The sequence below is a fragment of the Geospiza fortis genome, unplaced genomic scaffold (assembly GCF_000277835.1).
Source record: "Geospiza fortis unplaced genomic scaffold, GeoFor_1.0 scaffold546, whole genome shotgun sequence".
Taxonomy (NCBI): Eukaryota; Metazoa; Chordata; class Aves; order Passeriformes; family Thraupidae; genus Geospiza; species Geospiza fortis.
Window position 1 is genome coordinate 240,830 of NW_005054612.1, and position 25,306 is coordinate 266,135.

The following is a 25,306-nucleotide window of genomic DNA, read 5'->3' on the forward strand; positions in this document are numbered from 1 at the left end:
AGACAAAAACCCCCTGAGAAGGGGAAAGCAACCAAGGGCTGGGGTAAGTTAATTAATTTGCAATTGCTACAAGAGTGTCTCTAATCAGAGATGGTGGGGTCACTGAAGGTCTGGGGCAGGCAGCTCTGACTCAGCCTCACAGAGCACTTGGATCTTAAATCCTCTTTGAGTAAAGGTTTCCTGGCAGAAACCTTCTGTGGGGCTGCTCAGAAGAGACTGAGGAGCTGGCTGTGCCTGGGCCCCAGCTCAGGTCTCTGTCCCTGCAGAGGAGCTGGGTCCCTCTGCTCCCTGGTGCTGGTGACAAGGGCCCCTCTGGATGTCACCACGTGGGGAAGGTCCTGCTGTGGCTGTGGCAGAGCCTGCTCCAGGCTGTGGTGCACCAGCACCACATCCATAAAAGTCACCACAAATAACAAATGTGAGACTGAAATTAATGTTTGCTTCCACTTGAAGCATTATCAAATGTCAGGGGCTGGAAATTGCTCATGTTTTAACGTCTGTTTATTATTGATAGTGGAAGGTGATAATTCATGGTTTGCCTTTGCACCTGGCTTTGGCAGTTCCAGCCCCTTGTGGAGATCTCAGTGGAAGGTCCCAGAGGGGGTTTCTGTGTCCCAGAGGGGGTTTCTGTGTCCCAGGGGGAGCTCCTGGCCCTGGTGTCAGGGCTGCTGTGCCCCAGAGCCCTGGGGGTGCAGGGGTTTCCCCTCTGCTCTCACTAGGGGGGCTGTGCTGGAGGGGCTCCTTTGTCGCCCCTGTCCCAGGGCTCAGGCAGAGCCTGTGGGGAGTGCAGAGGGAGGCTGCTGCTCCAGGGATGGTTTTCATGGCAACGCTGTGCTCACATCCTCACTCTGCAGCGCTGCCTCCCTGCCTTTGTCTTCCTCAGAGCTTGCCCAGCCTGGGCATGGCGCACCTGGATCAGCCTGGGGTTTGGATGTGTGCACAGGGGCTCTGTGGGTCCTGTCTGAGCAGCTCTGGCCAGGCCAGGAGGTGTCACACAGAACCTCTGAGGCTGGGAGAGACTTCTGAGATCACTGAGCCCAACCTTGTCCCCAGGCCAGAGTGCCACATCCAGCCCTTCCCTGGGCAGGGATGGGCACTCCAAACCTCCCTGGGCAGCCCCTGCCAAGGCCTGGCCACCCTTTCCATGTTCCTGCTGGAGACAAAGCCTGCTGTGCAAGTCGCCATCACAGGCTGCAGGGCAGTGTCTGGCTGGCTGGGGAGGCTCAGCAGGGATCCCCTTGGATCCCAGGGAAGCCCCCCTGGCTCGGGGAGCTGAGCTCTGCTGCAGAGGGTGTTCTGCAATGCAAATATTGACAGGGAATCCTCAGCAGAGCCTCTGCGGCCTCGTGTTCCCCCTGCTCGCTGCGGGGCTCCATTAGCAAACACTGCACAGAGATCTGTGCTTCTCCTCTGGTACCCAGACAGACAGGAATTTTTCATAAGATGTTAATTTCTGCCTGGTTTAGAACTGTGTTTATACATGGGAATGGTGCTGCTGCATGTGTCAGAGGAGTGAGTGGCCATGGAAAGGCTTCCTGTGTTGGTGCTGATACTTCTGATATTTAAAAAGCTGTCACAGAAAGGGAATTGGGTTAAATTAGGAATAAATCCACAGGATGTCTTAGCAGATTGCTGCATGTTTCTGAAACTTCCTCGTCCTGTTGCTGATACTTCCTCATGAGGAGAAGGGCACAATAGCAGGGGTCTCATTAAGGGTTTTATTCCCCCACTTGTAGGATTCCTGGGAGGCTGAACGACAGGAGAACCCCCCTGGGGGAGCTGAACTGGATCTTCACAGCCATCACTGACACCATTGCCTGGAACGTCCTGCCCAGAGGTGAGGCTGGGCCAGGGAGGGCTGTGACGGTGTTCTCAGGGGTTTTCAGGTGAGGGAAGAGATGAAAATGTTGGCTCCATGTTCAGAAGGCTTGATTTATTATTTTATGATATACAGTACATTAAAACTATACTAAAGAATAGAAGGAAAGGTTTCATCTCAGAAGGCTAAGCTAAGAATAGAAAGGAATGAAATGATAACAAAAGGCAACTGGCTCAGACTCTGTCCGAGATAGCTGGGCCTTGATTGGCCATTAATTATAAACATCCAAGATGGGCCAATCAAAAATCCACCTGATACATTCCAGAGCAGCAGATAACCATTGTTTACATTTTATTCCTGGAGCCTCTGAGCTTCTCAGGAAGAAAAAATCCTAAGAAAGGATTTTCATAAAAAGATGTCTGTGACATAGGGGGATGAGGAGTCACATCCATGAGAGGCTGAAATGAGGAGAAAATTAAACTGGAAGACCAGATCAGGATGGAGCTGAAAGCTAGTTTGTTTTTTATTTGTTGTTTTTACCAGAGCGTTGCAGAGACCTGATGATTAGAACCCAGAAAGGGTTTTTCTGTGCTAACACAATTGTTGTAGCTTGAATAATTCTCTTTCTTACTGAATTTGTACAGAGCAATCTGTTTTCTTCCAGCCTTGGTTAATTGCATGAATAAAGGGTTTTTTTTCCCCTCTTTGCTGGTAAGGCAGTTTTGTTTCCCATGAGTAACTTCATCCCTCATTTCTCCACCCCTGTTGTGCTCTGAATTGGTACTTCTGGAGCACAAGCAGCCAAATTTGTAAACAGTTCTCCAACCCTGCTCTTCCTAATGCTCACACAGCATCAATTCTTCTCTGCCCTGTAGAAGAGAGCACATTTGCTATCTTTTAGGATTCATTTTGGCTTCTCATGAGCACATCACACTGCCAGTTAACAGATGGATAGTTCTTGATTAAACAGCACACAGAGGTCCTGTTCTCCCTCAGTAATTTTCCAAAAACTTAGTCAGGATGAGCTGAGACACCAAAATGGGAATTTGATCCAGAAAAGGCAAAAAAGAGCCCAAGGTAGGAAGTGTTTGACTGAGTTAGTGGAGGATGGAGTAGCCATGGTGTCTGAGGGAGGTCTGCAGGCACAATTTCCCTTTCCTGGTTGTCATCTCATCCCTGCAGAGCTGCTGGGGATTCCTCCTTACTGGAACAAAATGTTAACGTGGTTTTATGTCCTGAACCCTTTTGACATGATACCTGAGGCGCTGAGAGGTGCCTGTGCTGATCCTGCCATCTCTCTCAGATCTGTTCCAGAAGCTCTTCCGGCAGGACCTGCTGGTGGCCAGCTTGTTCCGGAACTTTCTGCTGGCAGAGAGGATCATGAGGTCCTACAACTGCACCCCCGTGAGCAGCCCCAGGCTGCCCCCCACCTACATGCACGCCATGTGGTGAGTGCTGGGGTTCCATGGGCCTGCAGGAGCACGCTGGGCTGGTGGCAGGTGTCCCTGTCCATGGAGGGGTGGTGGCACTGCAGGGTCCCCTCCTGCCCAGCCATGCCAAGGTTCCCCCTGGATCTGTGCAGGGCTTCCCTGGGGTGGGATTGTGTTTGGGTTCCCCCCAGACCAAGGAAGGAATGGTGAGTCTGACTCCATGTACTCAAAAGGCTCATTTTTATTTTATGTTACTATATTATATTAAAGAATACTATATATATACACTATATATATAATGATACTATATTATATTAAAGAATCATATATATATACCATATATAAAAAATACTATTATATTAGAGTCATATTATTTTATGATACTACATTATATTAAAGACTGACTACTATTCTTTAATATAATATACTATATTATATTAAAGAATAGCATTCCTTAATATAATATAGTGTCATAAAATAATAAATAAAATGAACTATACTAAAGAATACAGAAAGAATACTTACAGAATGCTAAAAATATAATAGCAAAAATTTGTGACTCTCTCCAGAGTCCTGACACAGCTTGGCCCTGATTGGCCAAAGAGTCAAACCAATTCACATAAAACCAATGAAACAATCACCTGTGGGTAAACAATCTCCAAACACATTTCACATGAGCACAACACAGGAGAAGCAAATGAGATCAGAATTGTTTTCCTTTTTCTCTGAGGCTTGTCAGCTTCCCAGGAGAAAATCCTGGGTGAAGGGATTTTCCAGAGGATGTGAATGTGACAGGTCAGTGGATCAGGGTGGAACAGCTTTGGCAGCTAAAGCCCATCCCCAAAGCTGCTCCTGCTCTGGGATCCTGTAATTCTGCACAGTGATTCTGTGCTGCAGGAGCTCCCCTCCAGCCCTGGCAGCTCTCACTCAAACTCCACAGAAATGGCTCATCCTCTGCCTTTGTTCTCCCCAGGGATTGTGTGGGGTGGGCAGGATCCTTAACTTGTGTTGCTGCAGTAGAAGAAATTCCTGCTCTAGAGTTCCTCTACTTTTACTGTTGCTTTTAAGATGATTAATGGAAATGGAGGTGGCACAGTTATCAAAAAGCTCTTAAATGCAGTTCTGCCTATCAAACCAATGTCCCACGAACAATTACAGTAAAAATAATAATAATAATAACAACAGTAATAACAAAAATTCTGGCTTTTATTTTCTTGCTCACTGTGACTAATAGAGCAGCACCAAATGGGGCCCGGTACAGAGGGGGGCAGTGACACTGAGGGGCTCCTGGGGGACAGAGCAGAGCCTTGCCAAAGGCTGAGGGAGCGACAGGTAAGGCACTGAGGGGGCTCAGCACTTCCAGGAGCTTTTCAGTGGGTTTGCTCCGTACAAATGTGCAGGAAGGTGAGCACAGAGGGTGGTGATGAAGGAGTGTAGCACTGACAGCAGCTCTGAGGAGCTCAGGTTCTCAGGGCAGCCTGGGACAGTGGTAGCTGTCCCTGCCCATGGCATCAGCTGAGCTTTCAGGTCCCTTCCAGCCCAAATGTTCCATGATTCCATGGTTTCTGCAGGGAATGGGCCAGGCTGGCAGCAGGGAGCCCCAGGTGCCTTTGCAGGTGCAGCAAACACTGAGGAGGCATTTGCAGGTCCCACAGAGCTGCTTTAATTATTGAAAATCCTGGAGGAAGCTGGGGAGCCTTTGGCTGGAGCTGCCAGCAGCTGAACATTGTGAGTGCTGAACATTCTGAGTGCTGGGATGTGGCAGACAATGAACCCTGAGTGCTTTGGGTCAGCAGCTCCTGAGGAAAACTGCTTTGGGCACTTGTGACTGGGATGGGCTGTTCTGCCAGTGTCACCAGGGCTGGGACAGTGAGGGCAGGGCAGGAAAAGCCACCCTGGTGACCCTGAGCTGCTGCTGGACGTGGCAGGGCTCCAGCCATCAGCTGCACCCTGCAAGTGCAGCAGGCTAGGACACGGTGTTGCAGGAGTTTCAAAATTAAACCAGTAAATTCCTGGAGTTATTTATGGCTTGCTTTTTTGCCAGCATATTAAAAATCTATATTTTCTGTTCCTTATAGGGACATAATTCATTCTTATTGCCAGCCTATTAAAAGCCTGTGTTTCTGGTTTCCTGGGGGAATATGGCTTGACTTGAGTTGGTGTTGCCATCCATGAGCCACAGGAATGAAACTGGGAGCTCCTGGATCCCACTTTTATCTCTCTCAGACTCACATGGCAGCACAGTGGGGTCTAGAAATAAATTTTCTTGGCTCGTATTGTGGTTCTGGAGCAGAGTGGTGCTGGAAATTCCTTTGGGAAGCTGCAGGATGGTGCTGGGGACACCTTTGTGAAGCCCCTCAGGGCACAGCACCTTTGCTGCTGCTTTGTAGGATTTACCAGAAGAAATTCCATAAGAACAGGCACACAAAGAGCTCTTTTCCGCATGAATCCTAAACACTGGTGAGGTAGAGAGCAAGGGAGCAGGGAACTGACACACTTTATTCAGTGCCCTCCAAAAAACGTGCAGTTTGCAGCAAATCCAGCAAAGGGGAAAATTCCACTTTTGGCCGAGGTGGCTCAGTGGTTATTAGGAACTTTTAGTAAGGACAGATTTAGAAACTAATTTAGGGCTCCTTGAAGTATTTTCTAAAAATAATTACTTGTCTATTACCTTTCAGTCAGGAATTTCTAATGGATGCCTTTTCTGAAAGCTGCAGACCCATTTTACAGTTTGGATGCGCTGGGTGATGGATGAGGGCAGGGCAGTTGGCCACAGGGTGCTGGAAAGGATGAAACTCCAGCCAGGGGGCTGGGGGCCTCCTGTGGAACCCAGGTCTGTGGCTCTGATCCAGCAGAGTTTTCTGATGGGTGTTTCATCCAGAGTTTCCCCAGATTTTCGATCCCTAGGCAGTGTTTTGGAGAGTAAGTGTGGCTGCTGTGACAAGGTCTGTACGTGGTGGGAGCAGCCCTGCAAACAGTCCCTCACCCTTGAGCTTCAATTTTCACCTCCTGGATGACTCCCACTGCCCCTTCTGGGGCACAGAATCAACCTTTGTGCTCTGTCTCCTTTGCTTAGCCCACCTGTGCTGTGGGGGGTGCCCCAGGTGACCTGGGCTGGCTCTGAGCTGGCATCTGGCACAGCTGTAAACCCAGGTGCTGGAGGTGGGAGCTGCTCTGCCTTTTCAAAAACTCAGCCTTTCAAGTTGGTGTTCTGGCCAATTCATTTGGGTGATCACAGTATCCTTTTTAGCTAGAACTTGAGGAAAAGTGAGAATTTCCCGTTTTTGAGAGGATGTTTGACCCAGGAGCTGTCAGACTCCTCCCTTCACCAAGCAGGGCAGTGTGCTTTGAGTCAGGAGAGCTGATCTCTGTGGCTGTGCCCCTTGGACACAATCGGACACGTTATTTCTGGTTTTCCTACTTTTCTTGGCTCGCTGCGTTCTGCCTCTCAGCCCCTTCCCCTGGGGCAGGGCTGCCTGTGTCTGTGTGCTGCCCTCACTGCAGGATGCAGGATTAATATTAACATTAATATTAATATCCATTGATTGGCTGTGCTGTGCAGCTGAGAGTGGCTCTGTCTGTGGTGCCTGAGCACAGAGCTCTGTCAGCACCTTGATCTGTGCTGTGATGGATTAGGGTTTGTGCATTACTGCTGCTGCCAGCTGCTTTTATTCACGGCCCCTGAAAAGACCTAATAATGTGTTTGGAAATATTTCCTAACACAGGTCATATATTAAACCCCAAGTGCCTTAATTATGCTTTGGAAGAGCTACAACCCATCCCTAATAGAAACACCATGGTGTGTTTGCAGGCCATGAAATTTGGGTTGAAAGGAGTCATAATGTACTGCAAATGCAGGGAGCTGGAGATTGGGGCTGGAAACAAAACCATAATGCAGCAAGGCAATTACAGGTGGAGCAGGATGGATCAGGGCTGCCCAGCCATCCCTCAGGGAAATGAGGCTCCTGAAGCTGCACCCAAACACTCTGGGCTCTGCAAGAGGAAAGTGATTGTTGGGAAAGGCATTTGGAGCTGTTTGCAGGATTACATTAGTTCAGATTACACTGTAACCTGATATTTTTTGTGTCTCTGTGTTAGTCTTACCATCTCCAAGTCCCATTATCAGACTAGGAGACTTTGATGTGGGACAGAAATAGCAAAGCCTGTGCCCTAAGTTGTGGCTGGAGCAGGGGGATGTGCTGGGGGAAGAAGAGGATTTCAGACTTGTGCCAAATATTCACAGCAATAACCAGTTTATAAAAATAGCTGTGTCTGAGCAGCTTCCCAGCTGTGCCCCAAAGCAGCTTAGGGAGGTGACAGGGTGGCTGGCACACAGGTGAGCTGGGGCTGGCACCTGGGGGGTGTCACACAGGGCATGGCTGGCACTGGGCTGCCAGAACTGATGGGGAATGTCTTGGCCAACAGACACAAGGGGCTGGGAAATATTTAATGGCAGCAGAAATGGGGCTCAGAAGGAGGAGCTGCCCCAGGGCTGAGGGGTGGCTCCAGCCTCCCTCCAGCTGCTCCTCCAGGTAGGGACATTCCTGTTCCTGGTACCTGGGTGGTGCCAGGTAATACCCACCACTCCCAGGGGAAGAGAGAGCATTAAAAGACATCAAGAATACATTATTAAAAAAAAACAGAGTTAAAAGCATTAGACATTGAGTCAACCCAAAAATTTGAGTGTAAGAAAATCAGCCTCCAGGAGCTGCCAGCTAATGGGTACCTGTGGGTGCAGCCAGACAGGCTCTGACTGGGCTGGGTTTGTGCCCTCAGTGCTCCTGGGGGTTCCACTGGCACTGGGTTTGGGCAGTGAACAGCCCCTGGGCAGGGCTGGGAATTAAGTCCAGACTTCACAGCAGCTCTGGGAACCAAAGAGGCAGCGGATGAGTTTGTGTTAAATTATTGAACATTCAGACAGTCCTGGTGTAGTGAAAGGGTCCTGGGCTGAGGTGGGGTCCCTCCACACACCATTCCTGTTGTGGTGCTGCCTTGGCTTTGGGATAAGCAAAATGCCTTTTTTAAACTGAGTCAGTCTTCCTGCTAAGGAGAGCTTTTAACTCTGTGCAATTAGTTCAATGTAATATTTTAAAAAATCCTCTTTAACACCTTCTTTCATAGCATAACTCAGTGGAAGGCCTGGGGTGTTTACAGGGTTGTCACCCCATGGATACGTCACTGTGTCACCCTGTCAGGGTGGAGGGCCTGGAGTTACTGGGAGAGAGCAGTGAGGAGGGAGCCAAGAAAGATGTTGTGCCCTTTGTGTCCCAGATGTAGTGAGAACTAATCTTGCAGAGCACTTTGCAGCCAGCAGTCTCTGCTGAGGGGGTGCTCTGATCTCTGCCCTTCATAAATCACTGGTGGGATGCAGCTCCTCCCATCCCGGGTCCCTGCTGCTCCCAAATTTCTCTCTCGTTTGTGTGATGGGATTTAGGCAGCACATCCAGGCGTGCCCACCTTTCCTGTTCCCTCTGGGCTATTAAAGCTGTCAGTCACTGCTCCTCCTCCTCCTCCCAGCCATCCCTGTCACCAGCACCGTGCCAGTGTTCTCCCTGCTCCTCCTCTCCCCGCCCTCCAGGGTTTATTCCTTTCCCATTCATTTGTGGCTTGGTTTGAACCTTGTCATTATTGTAACGGGAGTTTAATGCCATTGTCTGTTCAGCCAGCACAGTGAGTAACCTGTGTGTAACCTGTGTGTAACCCTGAGGCTCTGAGGAGGGAGCAGCTGTTGCACTGGTTGGAAGCAGAGAAGTTTTACTGTGGTTGCTGGTGTCCCACGGGCTGGGAGGGTTTGTGTTTTCCACAGACAGAACAGAAGCAGCACTTTGGGTGGTTTGGAAGGGCTGGACGATCATTTCAGGGCTGCTCTGGGATGCCTGGAGAAGCATTTGAAGTATTTGGCTTGAGCAGAGCCTCTTCCACAGCTGCCATTAATGAACAGCCCTTGGTTGTGGAGAGCAGGAGGGTTAAGGTTTCATGTTGTGGTTTTTGTTCTGGAAGCTTGGGAAGGTTGGCAGAGGTTTGAATGGTTTGGGTGATGCTGGCTGCTCTTTCCAGCAGCCTGATTTTAGAAGCATCAAAAAGAGATTTCATTTTAATCTACTCCAATCTCTTTTTAAATTTTTTGTTTGTTCTTTCTGATAACACTTAAAGCCTTTGAGATCTGACCTCGCAGGGCTGCTTTGGGCATTTTTGTAGCAGTATTAGTGCTGCTTACCTAAAACTACTGTGAAGAGCTCAGCATCTTCTCTGTGTGCTGCTGCAGTGAGTGACCCTCAGAACCCTTCTGTGGGCAGCCAAAATCAGAGCAGTTGTCTCTGCTCTCTGAACCATTCTCCTGCAGAGTAAAATGTACCTCAAAGGCCCCGTGGGCTGACATTCTCCAGTGCTGCAGAAATTCCTTCAGGTGTTTTTCCCGTTTCTCCCTGGAAACAGGGAATATTGAGCACTCCTGAGCCAGCCAACACTGCCCACGTTCCTGGATGGTCACAATTCCAGTTTCCCTTGCTGTTCCTGAGGACAACCTGTGATTCCTTCTCTCCCCTCTCTCCCTGCAGGCAAGCCTGGGACCTTGCTGTTGACATTTGCCTCTCCCAGCTGCCCACCATCATCGAGGAGGGAACTGCCTTCAGGGTGAGTGGGGCACTGTCCTGGCACAGCTCCCTCCATGCCTGACACCCAGCCCAGCGCTTCTGCTGCTGCACTTTGTGTTTGGGAGAAACTGCAAATGGCTGGCACAGGGTGCCCAGAGAAGCTGGGGCTGCCCCTGGAGGCTGCAGCACCCTGGCACAGGGGTGGCACTGGATGGGCTTTAAGGTCCCTTCCAAGCCAAACCATTGTGGAATTCTGTGATTCTCCCTTAGAGGAACAGACAAAAATCAAGTTTAGGCTCTTCCCTGCTGCATGATCCAGCCCCCAGGAGGCTCCTGGCAGCAGAAGCAGTGTCTGAGACCTGGCTCAGAACATTCCAAGCACTCCAACGTGGCCGGGTGCTGTTACCCAAAAGGGCCCAACATGCAGCACAGATTTTGAAATTAAAGGCCTAAATGTGAAAATTATCTCTTATTAGAGTTCTTTTCCAATATAAAATAGAGTTTGAGGGATGTCCAGAGAGTTCTCTTAAGCTCAGTGTTGTTCACAGGAGTCACTGGGGTTTTTCTGCTTTATTTAATCTCAGAAAACAAAAAAAATTAATATTATATTTAGTTTAAATTCCTTTATTCAGAATGGATTTTTCCTGATAGTCCTTTGCCATTCCATGAAGTGAAACCTGTAAATAATAATTACTGCAGAAGCTCAGCTCCCTGCTCCACCCTGATGTCTCTCTAATTTTCAGCAGCATTTTTGCAGTTTATTTATATTCCCAAACTTCCCCAGCTTTTCTGGCTGTATTTGCAGGTTGTCTGCAAAGCCCTGAGTTCAGGAAGAGAACTGTGGGCTCCTGCCAGGCTGGGGGTTGATGAGGATGCCCTGAGGCCTTTATCCTCCCACCCTTGCCTTCCTCACTCTGTGCTCTGCTTTAGAACATAAAAAATACTATTTTTCTTCTCCTGGCTTACGTTCATTTTTACTTTCAGTCTCTAACAATGCCATTGGAGGCTTTTTGATTAGTGTTAACCCTCAGCTGGGCATTCTCTGTCAAGTGAGCTGAAATTCAGGAGATTTCTGAGTGTTTTGGGGTGGGAAGAGGCGCAGACTTGCTGGGATCAGGCAGGAGGTCACGGAGAAGAGTGGCCATTCTCAGCTGGAGATCGATTCAGGGTGGGCTGGGAGCAATTTCCAGGCTCCTTTTCAGGCCTGACAAATGGGGTTTGTTGTGGATTTGGGCTGGAATGGAGGCAGGTTCAGCCTCAGAGTGCAGCTGGGGCTGGGAGCAGAGTGCAGCCAAGTTCCAGCCTGGGTGGGGATTGGAAGGGACAGTCCCCGTGTCTCTGTGGCCACTGTGAGCCTGGCAGGGCTGGGGAGCAGCTGGGTGAGGCACAGGGACCTGCTGGGGGCTGCCAGTGCAGCCTGGCCTGGGCACAGCCCTGGGCACAGCCTCGGGGCTGGGGTGCATCAGCAGCACATCTCAAACCTCTCCTGGCTGCTCCCAGGCTGTTCCTGCCTGCTCAGACCTGGCAAACACAATAACCTGCTGGGGAAGGGCCTGGGGGCTCCCAGTGCTCCCACAGGGATGGGTTTGGGCTGGGTTTCTCTCCCTCCTCCATCTCTTCCCTCCCTCCTTCCCCTCTGTTTCCTGTTTCTCTGCTGCTGGAAGCTGCCGAGTGCTTTGGTCAGTGCATTCTCACCCTGAGTTTGCAGCACATCCTCAGGGTGATGGATGAGATGAGGAATTTGTTTTCATTGCACCTGGGCTGTGTCTCTGTGGATGGGGCAGAGGCAGCTCCAAGTGCTGCTGCAGGAGTGAAACGGCCTCTGCAGAGCAGATAAATCCTCTGCTGCTCCATCTGCTGCTCTGGGGGGAGAGCAGCCAGCTTCCCCAGGACCTTTTGTGCTCACTTTTCCCCTTTCTCCACCCTTTCCTCCTTTTTTCCCCACCACATTTAAGGGATGTGTGTCTGCTCAGTCTTTGGGAAGGTTTTGTGCCTTTAGAAAACCCCAAGCAAACGCGAGTCAGTTCCAAACCACAGCCTCAGGGCACAGCCAGGGCCAGGGGTGTCAGAGCTCCTGCCTTCCCTCCTTGGTGTTTAACCCAGGCTGCTCTCCCTGTCTGCTCCCCCAGCACAGCCCCTTCTTCGCCGAGCAGCTCACGGCATTCCAGGTGTGGCTGACCATGGGCGTGGAGAACCGCAACCCCCCGGAGCAGCTGCCCATCGTGCTGCAGGTCAGTGCTGGGCTGGGGGTCCCTGTCTGTCCCAGGGGGGTCCCTGTCTGTCCCAGGGGGGTCCCTGCATCTCCTTGTCTGTCCCAGGGGTGTCTCTGCCTCTCACCGCCCCTGCCGTATGTCCCTGTCCCTGCCTGCCTGTGCCAGGGGTGTCCCTGCCCATGCCAGCGGTGTCCCTGTCACTCCCTGCCTGTCCTAGGGGCATCCCTGCCTGTCCCAGGGGTGTCTCTGCCTCTCCCTGCCTGTCCAGGAGTGTCTCTGCCTCTCCCTGCCCATCCCAGGGCTGTTCCTGTCTGTCCCAGGGATGTCCCTGTCACTCTCTGCCCATCCCAGGGCTGTTCCTGTCTGTCCCAGGGGTGTCCCTGTCACTCTCTGCCCCTGCCATATGTCCCTGTCTCTCCTGCCCCCTCAGCCAACCCGGTGCCCTTTGGGAACACAAATACCAGGGGCTTCTCCAGGGTAAATGAGAGCTGGTTGTGAGTTCAGCAGAGCCACGTGGATGAACCCACAGTGCTCTCCCTGCCCCATCCCGTGGCTCTGGTCCGTGTCTGGCTCTGCTGCCTCTCTCAGAGCAGCACATCTTCATTGTCCCTCCTCTGGCACCTCCTCTGTGTCCCAGCTCTGTCAGGCAGAGACTTTTATCTTGCCATTTGCAGAAAGTGGAAGTTACTGCAGCATAAATCGTTTGGAAATATCTTTTATCCCTCTGGTACAGCCTGGGAAGTGCTCCCTTTATGTGGGGCTGGAGCTCCCTTTATGTGGGGCTGGAGCTCCCTTTATGTGGGGCTGGAGCCCTGCTGCAGGAGCACCCAGCTCTGCTATGGGGCTGGAGCTCCCTTTATGTGGGGCTGGAGCTCCCTTTGTGTGGGGCTGGAGCTCCCTTTATGTGGGGCTGGAGCTCCCTTTGTGTGGGGCTGGAGCCCTGCTGCAGGAGCTCTGTTATGGGGCTGGAGCTCCCTTTATGTGGGGCTGGAGCTCCCTTTGTGTGGGGCTGGAGCCCTGCTGCAGGAGCACCCAGCTCTGCACACCTGGAGCGTGGGGGACACTGCTCAAACGAGGCAGAGCTCTCATGTTGGAAGGAGAGGAAATCCAGGGGAAGCAGAACTCAGTGTTTCAGGTGATGTTCTATGGCAGGGCCAGGATTGCAGCTGTCATCTGGAGCCTGCTCTGGCCTCCTCTCCCCTGCAGTTTGTGCTGACAGAAATACAAACCCCAGCCTGTGGGCAGCACAATTTAAAGCTTTTCTTTTAAAGGAATGTTCCTTGTACAGGGATCTGGGAGGAGACTCCCCTTCCCTGTCAGCTGGGCCTGTGACTGGCAGCACCATCCATCTCTGCAAGACCAGATTTTAATTTCCTGAGTCTCCCAAGCCTTGAGAGATGAGGTGGATAAGCAGATGTGTGGTTTGTCTCTGTCACTGCCATGGAAGCAGGCAGGATTTTGCTCCAGCTCCAACTTTGCTGCTTTCCAAGGGATTGTTTGGCACCAGCAGGCTCTGCAGGAGCGTGACTGCAGTGGAACTGAGAGGTCACCTGGCAAACGAACCTGTGTTCCTGCCTGGAGCAATCCGAGCTGGGACAGTGTAATTGTTGTTATAATTATAGCACATTAATTGTACAGGAATAAGATGGGTTGGTAACAGGTCTGAGCATCCTGAGAAGCCAAGCCCAGCTGATCCAGGGCAGGAAGGGAGGGAGTTTCAGACCCCAGGGAGAGAAACCATCAGGGAGCAGCAGCAGCACACACGGCCTGGCCAGCCTTGATCCCTGTGACAGTCACTCTGTGGCATCTCCTGTGCACAGACCACTGCAGGCCTGACTTCATCCTGCCTTTGTGAGGAGCTGCCTGCTAAAACACAGCCTGTGCCACATCCCTGAGCCCCCTGTGTCCTGGCTCGTCCCTAATTTGCGTGGTGGATGTAATTAACTCCCCATTTCTGCCTGGGGACATGAGGGACGCACGCGGTGACGCAGGGCTGGTCTGGGGGGTGGCACAGCAGCATCTCCAGCATCCACCAGGAGAACAGTGGAATCAGGGGATCAAGGAGCTGCCCTCCATCCTCCCCCCAGGCTCTGCAATATCTCAGCCTGGGCTCAGGGTGTTGTGCAGAGCCACTGGGGAGCTGGGAATGGGAAATCCTGCGAGGCTGAGGGCTTTGTTTGGGGTGACAATGGCAAACCAGAGCCTTTCCAGCCAGCCCCAGAGCCTTTCCAGCCAGCCCCAGAGCCTTTCCAGCCAGCCCCAGAGCCTTTCCAGCCAGCCCCAGAGCCTTTCCAGCCAGTCCCAGAGCCTTTCCAGCCAGCCCCAGAGCCTTTCCAGCCCCAGAGCCTTTCCAGCCCCAGAGCCTTTCCAGCCCCAGAGCCTTTCCAGTCAGCCCCAGAGTGTTCTGGGGGATGTGCTGTGGGAGGGCAGAGTGTGGAGCTGGGGGTTCATCCTCACCCAGACAGCCTTTGCAGTCAGTTCCCTTTCTTGGCAGAGTTTGGGGTCCCTTGGTTTCTCTGCAGGCTGCAGGGTGCCAGCTGTGCCACGTCTGTGCCTCCTGCCCCTGCCAGCTCCTGCTGCTGTCCCAGCCCTGCTGCAGCCTCACCTGCTCTCTGCTCCTGCTGCAGTCCCAAACAGCTGCCCCTGTTATTGCTGGGCTGTTGGATGGGACAGGCTGGTGCCAGCTAGGGCAGGATGACCAAAATCCTTCCTCTTGTCACCTGTCCTGAGATCTGAGCTCTGATATTCAGAGTGAGCCCACAGCAGCAGTTATCACATCCCCCTGCTTTCTTCTGGACTTTTCCTGCACCACCTCAGTGCCCTGTACCAGTCATCCAGAGTGTGAGATGTGAGCCAAGCAATTTAGTTATTCTTCAATATTAAACATGAAAAATAATCTCATTTCAATATGCAGCATGCAAACACACTGAGGAGGGGATGGAATTGGGGAGGTAAATCAAGGAGTCTCTTTCCCTGAGATCCACGCTGAAGGATGTTCCTCAATTTAAACTGAGGATTAAACGTTGCATTCCAATATCTTACATCTGTTAAGGAGATTAAGAAGTGCAAGTCTATCTGTTAATATTTCACACCAGGGTAGGTATAAGCCAGCAAAGCACCACCTCATTAGCGTTGTCAGGCTCCATTTTAATGAGATTTTTATTAACGACCAACATGACCTTTTGCTCCCTCTTAAGTCTGTGCTATTGATTTGCCGAGGAAAGCAAAGCCTCCTCCTGTGCTCCTGAGCCTGGGGAGCAGGGGGAGGCTGGGCTGGAGCTGTCCTTTGGGTCCTGCTGCAGGAAGCACCAGGAGCTGGGCTGGGAAGGGAGCTGGGACCCTCAGGGATTGCTCTGCCAGGGGCATTGCAGGGTGCCAGCTTTGTCAGAGATCCTGCACAGGGGCATTGCAGGGGGCCAGCTTTGTCAGAGATCCTGCACAGGGGCATTGCAGGGGGCCAGCTTTGTCAGAGATCCTGCACAGGGGCATTGCAGGGGGCCAGCTTTGTCAGAGATCCTGCACAGGGGCATTGCAGGGGGCCAGCTTTGTCAGAGATCCTGCACAGGGGCATTGCAGGGGGCCAGCTTTGTCAGAGATCCTGCACAGGGGCATTGCAGGGGGCCAGCTTTGTCAGAGATCCTGCACAGGGGCATTGCAGGGGGCCAGCTTTGTCAGAGATCCTGCACAGGGGCATTGCAGGGGGCCAGCTTTGTCAGAGATCCTGCACAGGGGCATTGCAGGGGGCCAGCTTTGTCAGAGATCCTGCACAGGGGCATTGCAGGGTGCCAGGCTGTCAGAGGCCCAAGAGAAGTAAAGAGAATGGTAAAGAGAGAGAAGGCAAGAGTGTGTTAAAGAGGATGGGAAGATGAGAGGAAGAGTAAAGGAGTAAAAGAGAGAGGATGAAAGAGTAAAAGAGAGAATGAGAGCTTCCCATTACAATACAATGGTACAAGATACAAATCCTACTTTCTAATTCTCACTAACCAATCTGGTACAAGATACAAATCCTACAGCATTTACACACAGCCTGTAAGAATCATTACATCACCACACTGGGTTACATTTTAAACCCTAAAAACTCCTCTTTGGGCCCCTTCTGCCAAGCCAGCAGGGTCTGCTCTGACCCTCGGGCCTGTCTGCAAGCAGAGGGTGTTGTTCCATCAAAAGGGGATCACCTTCAGCTGGCCACACCATTGTTTTCCAGTTGTTCAGTAACTGAGGGATCTCAAAGCTTGCTTTCATTTCAATCTCACTTAGAGTTTCCATATTCTCAAAATCTTTTGCCAGGCAATCATATTGACAAGGCTTTCCTGTTTCCTGTCCCCCAAGCAGTGACCCCTTTCCCCTGCTGTCCCTGCAGGTGCTGCTGAGCCAGGTGCACCGGCTGCGAGCGCTGGATCTGCTGGGGAGGTTCCTGGACCTGGGGCCCTGGGCTGTCAGTCTGGTGCGTGGGGGCTGCCCGTGGGCTCCATGCCTCCCTCCCTGTGCTCTGCAGGGGTGGTGGGTGCACTGCTGCCTGAGGGGAGGGAGCTGGGCAGCAGCAGCACAGCTCTGACAGTGACCCAGTGTGGGAAAGGGAGAGGTGTCACACGGGTTTGTGTTCATCACAGCCAGCCCCCTGTCCTGCCCAGTGCAGCCAGGGGAGCTCCCAGGGAACAGCTGAGGGTGAAATAATGCCAGGGACAAACCAGGAGGAAATATCATATAAAATAAATAGCCAAAAAAATAGCACATGCATTTATTATGTGTTCTTTCTGCTTACTGGCTGCATCATTTTCTTCTCCTCCTTGATCTGTTTGGTGTCTGGGTTTTACAAGCTCTTCTGAGCAGGCAGCAGCTGCATTCTGCAGTTTGGAAAGTGGCAGCACAGTGTGGAGCGTAAATAAGAATTAAACAGGAGCAGTTTAAAGCACTGCCGTAAATGGAGCTGTTTGATGATAAAAGTGATGAAGATGAAGCAGCAGCTGGTCCTGGAGCAGCTCAGTGATGGCACTTTGTAGTGCTTGGCTGTACCTCCTCCTGGAGAGACCTGGTAGTTCCCAGTGGGAGGGCTGGAATTCCTGAACTCTGTGACGGGTTGAGCTGGGAGAGCCAGCAGAGCTGAGGGAGGCGAGGGTGTGGAGCAAAAACCAGCCCAGGCTGTGAGGAGAGGAGGCTGGGGCTGGATTAACTCAGGGTCTCCATGGACCACATGAGTCTGGAAGTACCTGGTGCTATTCAAGATGAAAATAACAACAGACAAACACACGGGGATCCCCTCTTTACTGGGGCATTATTTCCTACCAGATTTCTCAGCTGTGTCTGTAAAGATGCTGCACCCTGGGCCCTGCTGGGGGCTCAGCTGCCATGGGGGGTTTGGGTTTTGCTGACAGGGATTTGTTCTCTCCCTCCAGGCCCTCTCTGTTGGCATCTTCCCCTATGTGCTGAAGCTCCTGCAGAGCTCAGCCCGTGAGCTGAGGCCTCTCCTTGTGTTCATCTGGGCCAAGATCCTGGCAGTGGACAGTGTGAGTATTCCTGGCCCAGCCAGAGCCCTGCTTGCTGGGCTTGCAAATGAGCAATGAAGCTGGTAAGTAATTGCAGGGAAATGTGTGGAGTGGTGTCTCTGACTCAGTGGTTTGTGGGTGCAATTAGTGGAGCACTGTACAATTATTAGGAGAGGTGCTCACATTAATTCAGGCACAATTGGGAGTCCATGTAGAATGTCTGACCTGCTGTGGATGTTGGACCTTTCCTCTTTGGGGGTTATTTTTGTGTCTCTCCTGCACTTCAGTATGGAGCACAGCACTGAATTCATGAAGGTTTTCCTTCTGTTGATCCAGCATTGTCAGGTTTAGTTTTATAGCAATATTTTCATTAACATCCTAAGAGGATTTGGGAAAGCAAAGCAAATGAAAACTGTTCATCCCAGAGCTCTTCTGGAGAAGCTCGTTTGTGGTGCCTGAGCCCCAGGTGTGTGCCAGGGCTCAGGTGTGATTCCCATGTGCTGTCCTGCCCCTCACACCTTCCTTCCCATGCTCTGGCGTTGCCCCACTTGTTTGCAGGCTGAGCTTTAGAGCAAAACACACAGAAAAGCCACTCTGAAGGGGTGGGTTCGGGTCTCTTTGTGCTGTTTCACTCCCTCATTGCAGCAGCACATGGTGGGAGTGGGAGGCAGGAGGGGGAGGTGCTGAGGATGCTGCTGGGGGGGCACAGGCAGCAGCTCCCTGCAGACAGAGTATTTGCTGTGAGTCTGAACTTGCACACCAAGCCTGCAGCCTGGCTGGGTCAGGCTGTGTTCTCACTGCCACAGGAGCTGTTTATTCCCCCAGGAGCAGGAGGAGGAGGTGTCAGTGCTGCCGGGCTCCCCTGTGTTCCAGCACGGAGGGGCTCAGGTGTGGCCCGGCTCCCTCCCGAGCCCCAGGAGCTGGGCAGCAGGGGCAGAGCAGCAGGGTGGCCTGGGCAGCTCCCTGTGCTGCTCTCCAGGGGCTGTGCTGGGTGAGGAACACAAGGTGCTGACCCTGGCAGGCTCTGAGAGGAGCCTGGGGTGAGCAGGAGTCGGGGAAGCCTCTCCTGCAGCTGCAGCCTGGCAGCAGCCCAGGCCCTCTGCTCCTGGCTCTGCCAAATCCAGCAGCTTCCCTCTCCTCAGCACTAAAATATTCCCTTGCATCTCTGCCTTGCCACCCCACCCTCCTCTTTCAGCAATTAGTTCCCTCCTTCCCCTTCTCCTCCTGATGAAAAATGCATGATCCTGTCCCGTGCCACGGGGAGCTGTGCCAAGTCAGGGTTTCCTCCCTTCCAGTTTCACTTTCTCCACGTGGATCCTCTCAGAATGACCCGAGAAGCGGAGCCTGAGCTGGTGTGTCAGCCCAGTCCTGAGCTGCCCTGTGCTCCCCAGGGGCTGCTCTGCAGCCTGGGCTGGCTCTGGTGGGACACAGGAATTCCTGGGGAGGTTCAGAGTGGCCCAGAGGTGGCTGCTCTGGCTCCTGCCCACACAGGAGCTCACATTTCCTGCTCTTTGTGGCACTGTGGCAGTGGCTTCCCTGCCCTGCCCCTTGGGGCTGTCTGGTGCAGCCCCCAGGAAGGGCTTGAGCTTCTTTTGGCTTCTCAAATGGAAACTGGGTGGGAGAAAAATGGTTGAGGAATGAAAGGTTTGTACATCACTGGAGGAAGGAATGTGTGTGTTGTGGTTCTCACTGTGGGTTTCTTGTCTCTCTCTCAGTCGTGCCAGGCTGACCTGGTGAAGGACAATGGGCACAAGTATTTCCTCTCAGTCCTGGCAGATCCCTACATGCCAGTAAGGACAAGTCACGTTTATTCAGGCTCTTTAGCATTTCCTTGCCTGTTTTAGCTGATGTGCTGCAGTTCTGGTGCCACCTGGGGCTGCCTCCCCTGCAGTGGCACCCAGAGCTGTGCTGGGCAGGCACTGCTGGGCTGTGGGCATGGGCACCACCCAGCCAAGGCTGTACCAACTCCTTGGGGTTCTGAAAGCAGGGTCCCTGGGGGTGCAGCTGGGGCTCCAGGGTGCCTGCTGGGGCAGGGAACTGCCCCACAGCTTTGGCAATTCCCTCTGCAGCAGCTGGGTTCCCATAAGGGTGTTTGGAGTCTCCCCAGAGCTGCTTGGGAGCATGCTGGGGTGTAATGGGGCCAAGAGAGGGGAAAGCAAGCTGGGATTTTCTCATTGTTTACCATGGCACAGCCTGCTCTGGGGATGATGCCCTGTTTGAGGGTGGGCTGTGGCTGTTCTGCCCCCAGCTAACCTCAGTCTGTGCTGTTCTCAGGCTGAGCACAGGACCATGACAGCTTTCATCCTGGCTGTGATTGTCAACAACTACAACACGGGGCAGGTGAGTCCCAGCAGCCCTTCCCCTCATCCTCTGCTGCCTCTCTCTGCCTCATGCCCTGGCTTTGTACAGGTGTCCTGGCTTGCACTAAACCTGAACCTGGAAACAGAACTGGGGCGTTGGTTTTTGTTATTTCTGTGTGGATGAAGAGAAGAATTGGCCTGGAGATGTGACAGACATTGTGTACCCAGCACCTGGCAGTGGGGGACAAGGACAGGGGTCCCTGCACAGCCACTGGCACAGGAAGGGTTCTGGTCCTGTCCAGTGGGACCCTGATGGCTGGGAATGCTCTGTGGATTGAGCCATAAGCCCTGGGGCTCTGACAGGTGCAAGGAACGTTTCCAAAGAGGAAAAACCAAGCTTTATGCATTGCAGAAAGCATTTTAATGCCCAACTATCTAATCAACTCTAGCTGCCTTTCCCTTCGTGCTGCTGGTATTCTGTAACAAAATCAGCCTGGAACCACTGAACGATTATTTTCTCTTGGCTTCCTGACTCCTTCAGAATAGTCTCCTTGTGCGGGGACGAGGTGGGAAGCTGTCATCCCAAACAAAAGGCTCGGTTTGTGTTGCAGGAAGCCTGCCTGCAGGGGAACCTGATAGCGATCTGCCTGGAGCAGCTGAACGATCCCCACCCGCTCCTCAGGCAGTGGGTGGCCATTTGTCTGGGGAGGATCTGGCAGAACTTCGACTCAGCCAGGTGGTGTGGAGTGAGAGACAGCGCCCATGAGAAGCTCTACAGCCTCCTCTCAGATCCCATCCCCGAGGTAAAACTCCAGCTCTCCTGGTGAACCCCACTGGAGCTGGCAGGGCTGGAGTTCCTGCAGAGCAGGGCATTCCAGAGCTCTGGGTTTGTGTCTGCTTCAGACAGGGACCTTGCTGCTGTTTCTCCAAGGTGATGCAAATCAAACAAGCCCAAAAATCAAAATTCATCGCTCTAGGAGAGGAGCTTCCAAAGAAATGCAGAGGGAGTTCACAGAGCCCCAAACCCCTGGGACCTGGGCACTGCAGTGCCATGGTTTTTGCTTCCTTGCTAACAGAAGATGTTAAAAATGCGGTCCCAAAAGTCACTGTGTTTTGCAAAAATCCCTCTAGTCTTTTTGTCCAAGTAAGAAAACTCTTCTCCCCCTGCTCATTGTAGAAAGGCATCTTTAACTGGCTGTGGTTTACCTTTGTGACACTCCCAGGAGAGGAGGGATTGTGCAGGGCCTGGCAGTGACTGACAGAGCCCATCACACCCAGCACACCCTGGGAGAAGGGAGCTGAGATAAACAGCTCTGATAACGTGCAGGGATTAGGGATGAGATCCCCTCCACGTCCAGCCTCTGTCCTGCATCCTCCTCTTCTTGTCCCTGGCCCCATCCTCCCCCCTTTTTGAGCAGTATTTCTGCACAGGTGGGGTGGCTTTCCAAAGTTCTCCCTGGTTTTTCTCCATTTTTCCATCATCTAAACCCATAACTGAAGACTGTAGTCAGCACTCCTGTAAAAGATCCACATCCCAACAGGAGCTGTGTGTACCTTATTCCTGTTAATTAATATTCAAGGCAGCACCAACTGGAAGAGCCACCCATGGGAAGGTCACTCAGTATTTTGGGAAATTAACCATATCCTGCATCTGGGGATGCTTAAAGCCCAGTTTGCTGAGGCTGCTGGGGCTGCTGCTCCCCAGGGGCCCCCCTGACCCAGCAGCTCAGGTGTGACCGTGTTCACAGGGGTCCGAGGATGAGGGAAGAGATGAGGATCTGACTCCATGTTTCAGAAGGCTTGATTTATTATTTTATGATATATATTATATTAAAACTATACTAAAAGAATAGAAGAAAGGATTTCATCAGAAGGCTAGCTAAGAATAGAAAAGGAATGATAACAAAGGCTTGTGACTGACTGAGACAGTCCGGACAGCTGGACTGTGATTGGCCATTAATTAGAAACAACCACATGAGACCAATCACAGATGCACCTGTTGCATTCCACAGCAGCAGACAATCACTGTTTACATTTTGTTCTTGAGGCCTCTCAGCTTTTCAAGAGAAAAAATCTTAAAGAAAAGATTTTTCATCAAATGTGTCTGTGACACTCAGGTCTGCAGCACTGACCCAGCAGCTCAGGTCTGCAGTGCTGCTGTGTGTGGGGATAACTGAGAGCCCAAGGGGACAGGCAGGGCTGTTCTTTGTGCCCCCAGGTTCGCTGTGCTGCAGTCTTTGCCCTGGGCACGTTCGTGGGGAACTCTGCGGAGCGCACGGACCACTCGACCACCATCGACCACAACGTGGCCATGATGCTGGCCCAGCTCATCAACGATGGCAGCCCCATGGTCCGCAAGGTGAGGCCATTCACACCTCTCCTTCAGCTGTGGCCTGTGCCTGGATTGTGCTCTGGGGCTGGCCCTGCTCCCTGAGGCACGGCTGTGCAGGGAATGAGGGAGCTCTGGCCAGGGAAAAGCCCTCCCTGCCTTTAAACCCCTCAGAGTGGCTCTCCTGTGGTAGCAGGCCCCCAGCCAGGTAATAATTATTGACTCCATCATCCAGAAGGAATGAAAGACACTTTATTGTTAGAAATCTACAGTTCTTATAGAAACAGTGGTGGAACTAAGACCTGATTGGTCTCAAAGTGAAAATTTTTCACACACTGCTGGTGGCTATCAATAACACACTTTAGAGAACCATATTTATAAACAATGGTTGCAGAAAGAGAGATAATAATTTTTTGAATTCTTTTCCTCTAAGTTTCTCACAGCTTCCAGCCAGCTTCCCAGGATTTTTCTGGGAAAGTCTGTGCCTGCTCTCTGTGGCCAGAGAGCTGCTGCCACCCTCTCCAGCTTTGGGAGAGCTACAGTTTCTGAGGCACCATCGTACATCAATAGTACATTAAATGGTTTTTGACATTCTGGATTGTTTTTGAGGGCTGTTCTGAAGTGTCCTAATGTTTGTGTTTACTTTACTGGAACATCAACACCCTGGCAGTTGTCAGCAGCATTGCAAAGATTCATTTCTGTTGTCTCGTTCCAGCATTTAATCAGTTTAATTCAGGAGAGAGCTGCGTGTCACACAGAATGCTCTGGGAGATTCATAAATCTCTCCTTGGGAGATCAGTCCCTGAGCAGAGGCAGCAGCCAAAGGCAGCTCTGTCTCCTGTCTGCTGTTCCCAGGGGCCAGGCAGGAGGTGTCTCCTGGAGGGGCTGGGCAGTGCCAGGAGGGTCCAGCTGTGCCACAGGGGCTGAGAGCCCCCAGCCCTGGCACAGCCCTGGCTCTGAGGGAGCCACACACACCCCGTGGGCTGGGCCAGGTCAGTGGCACTGTACCAGCCTGACAGACTGTCAGAATCAGCCCCAAACCCCAGGATGGTTTGGGTTGGAAGCTCCTCTCATTCCAAGCCCTGCTGTCCTAGGCAGGGACAGCTCCCTTTGGGCAGCTGCTCTGAAGAGAGGGAGCCAGGTAGGAAAGGCTTTGAGAAATCAGGTGTGAGACACAGTCCTCTGCCTTTCTGCAGTTCACCCCTTGAATTAAGGGAGAATTTCCACCCTGGATGGCCACCCAGTAACACCAACAGTGTTGGTCAGTGTTTGCCCTCAGTGCCTTGTTTCTCTGTGTACCCATGAGATGTTTCTTGTGCTCTTTCCCCAGGAGCTGGTGGTGGCCCTGAGTCACCTGGTGGTTCAGTACGAGAGCAACTTCTGCACCGTGGCCTTGCAGTTCATAGAAGAGGAGAAGAATTATCCTCTCCCTTCTCCTGCTGCTCCAGGTGGGGCTTGGCTTTGGCTGGCCAGGAGATGTGGGGCCTGGAAGTATTTGGGAATTATTTAAGGAGTTTTCCCAACAGCTTCTTGCTGGGGGTGGGTTTATTAAAGAGCCCTGTTGTGACATGGTGGGTGACAAGGAGGGGACACCTGGTGTCTGTTCAGCCCTGTGAGATGTTACACTGGAGAAATCCATCCTGCACTGAGCCTTGGCTGCAGCTCCTGCCCATTCAGAGAGATGCTGGTCAAGGCAGCACAGGCTCATTTTCTCTCTCCCCTCTGGAACCACACGTGAACGTTCAGTGTCACAGTGACCTGCTGGGAGCTCCAGCACACCATGAACCAGCCCTGCTGCTGGGAGGGCCAGACAAGGAGGGGAAGAACTCTGTGCTCTGAGCCTGTGGCCCCATCCCTTTTGTGGTGTCTGAGGCTTTGTGTGAGGAGTGAAATGTCCTGGTGAAGTTGTCTCTGACCTCACCTTTCCTTTAGATGTAAACTGCAGTGGAAATCTTTAAGGATAACAGGAGGATCTTGGAGACAAGGCAGTGTGCTGTCTCTGCACAGAGTGGTTTGGTCTCCCTGTCCTGTGAATAACTGAATCATATTGGAAAATGAGCTCCTCCCCATTTGCTGCAGGAGATAAACACTGCATGTTTACAGGGCTTTCTACAGGGCTTTTCCTGATCCAAAAGAATCCTGAAATGGGCCACTCTGGAAGCATTGGCTCCTCACCACAGTGCAGCCACTCTGCAGGGAAACAGAGCAGCTCCACTGAGCCCATGGAACTTTAATATGATTTAAATCAGGCCTGAAATTTGGTCAGGAAACCAGAATTTTCATAGCTCCTGATGATGAGCAAATCCAGGGGGGTTTGATGAGCAGCAGCAGAGAGGAGCTGGCCAAGGCTGCCTCAGGCTGTCCTGACACAGGGGTTGAGGAGTCACCAGGGCCCCTGGGAGGCACTGGCAAGGCTGGGCTCACCTGGCCTTGTTGGATGTCGCAGACTGCCCTCCTGGACAGCAGAGACACAGAATCCATGCTGGATCTGTGGCCATAGCATATCCCCTTCTAGCCTGACAGAGAATGCCAAACTCTGTGCACATCAGGGCTGTTTTAATGACTCATTTGCATCAGTCTGACAGACTGTCAGAATCAGCCACAGAACCCCAGGATGGTTTGGGCTGGAAGGGACCTTAAAGCTCATCTTGTTCCCTGCTGTCCTAGGCAGGGACAGCTCCCATAGGGCAGGGAGGTCAGTGCCCATTTGCTGGGCACTGACCCAGCTTTGGGGCTGGCTTTGGTGCCAGCCATGGCCTTGCAGGGTCCTGGTTGCTGGTGTTTCAGTTTTGGAGAAACCCAGCAAAGTTTGCCAATTTTCAGGTTGGTTACCCCAGTGTCAGCCAGGGCGAGTGGCTGCAAACAGAAGCCATTTTCCAGGGGAAAAGAAGCCATTTCCCCAGGCTCTGGGTGTCACTCAGACGTGGCACTGGGGGCTCTGAGGGCAGCTCAGCATCACTGCTGCTCTTGCCTTGCAGAGGGCGGGAGCCTGACCCCGGTGCGGGACGGGCCCTGCACGCCGCGGCTGCGCTCCGTCAGCTCCTACGGCAACATCCGCGCCGTGACCAGCGCCAGGAGCCTCAACAAGAGCCTGCAGAACCTCAGCCTCAACGAGGAGAGTAAGGCACCTCCTGTGTCC

General features: G+C 52.3%; 1 protein-coding gene across 2 annotated transcripts in view; it reads left to right on the forward strand.

The window, feature by feature from the left end:
- Positions 1-25,306, forward strand: part of RPTOR (regulatory associated protein of MTOR complex 1) — a 105,682-nt gene that overhangs the window by 39,434 nt on the left and 40,942 nt on the right. For both annotated transcript variants that reach the window (XM_031064651.1, XM_031064652.1), the window contains exons 8-19: positions 1,737-1,837; positions 3,123-3,267; positions 9,807-9,882; positions 11,972-12,073; positions 16,416-16,499; positions 17,449-17,559; positions 19,254-19,328; positions 19,813-19,878; positions 20,450-20,641; positions 22,057-22,197; positions 23,498-23,615; positions 25,146-25,286. In XM_031064651.1, coding sequence (XP_030920511.1) covers positions 1,737-1,837; positions 3,123-3,267; positions 9,807-9,882; positions 11,972-12,073; positions 16,416-16,499; positions 17,449-17,559; positions 19,254-19,328; positions 19,813-19,878; positions 20,450-20,641; positions 22,057-22,197; positions 23,498-23,615; positions 25,146-25,286 — 1,352 coding nt within the window. The remainder of the gene's footprint in view (positions 1-1,736; positions 1,838-3,122; positions 3,268-9,806; positions 9,883-11,971; positions 12,074-16,415; positions 16,500-17,448; positions 17,560-19,253; positions 19,329-19,812; positions 19,879-20,449; positions 20,642-22,056; positions 22,198-23,497; positions 23,616-25,145; positions 25,287-25,306) is intronic.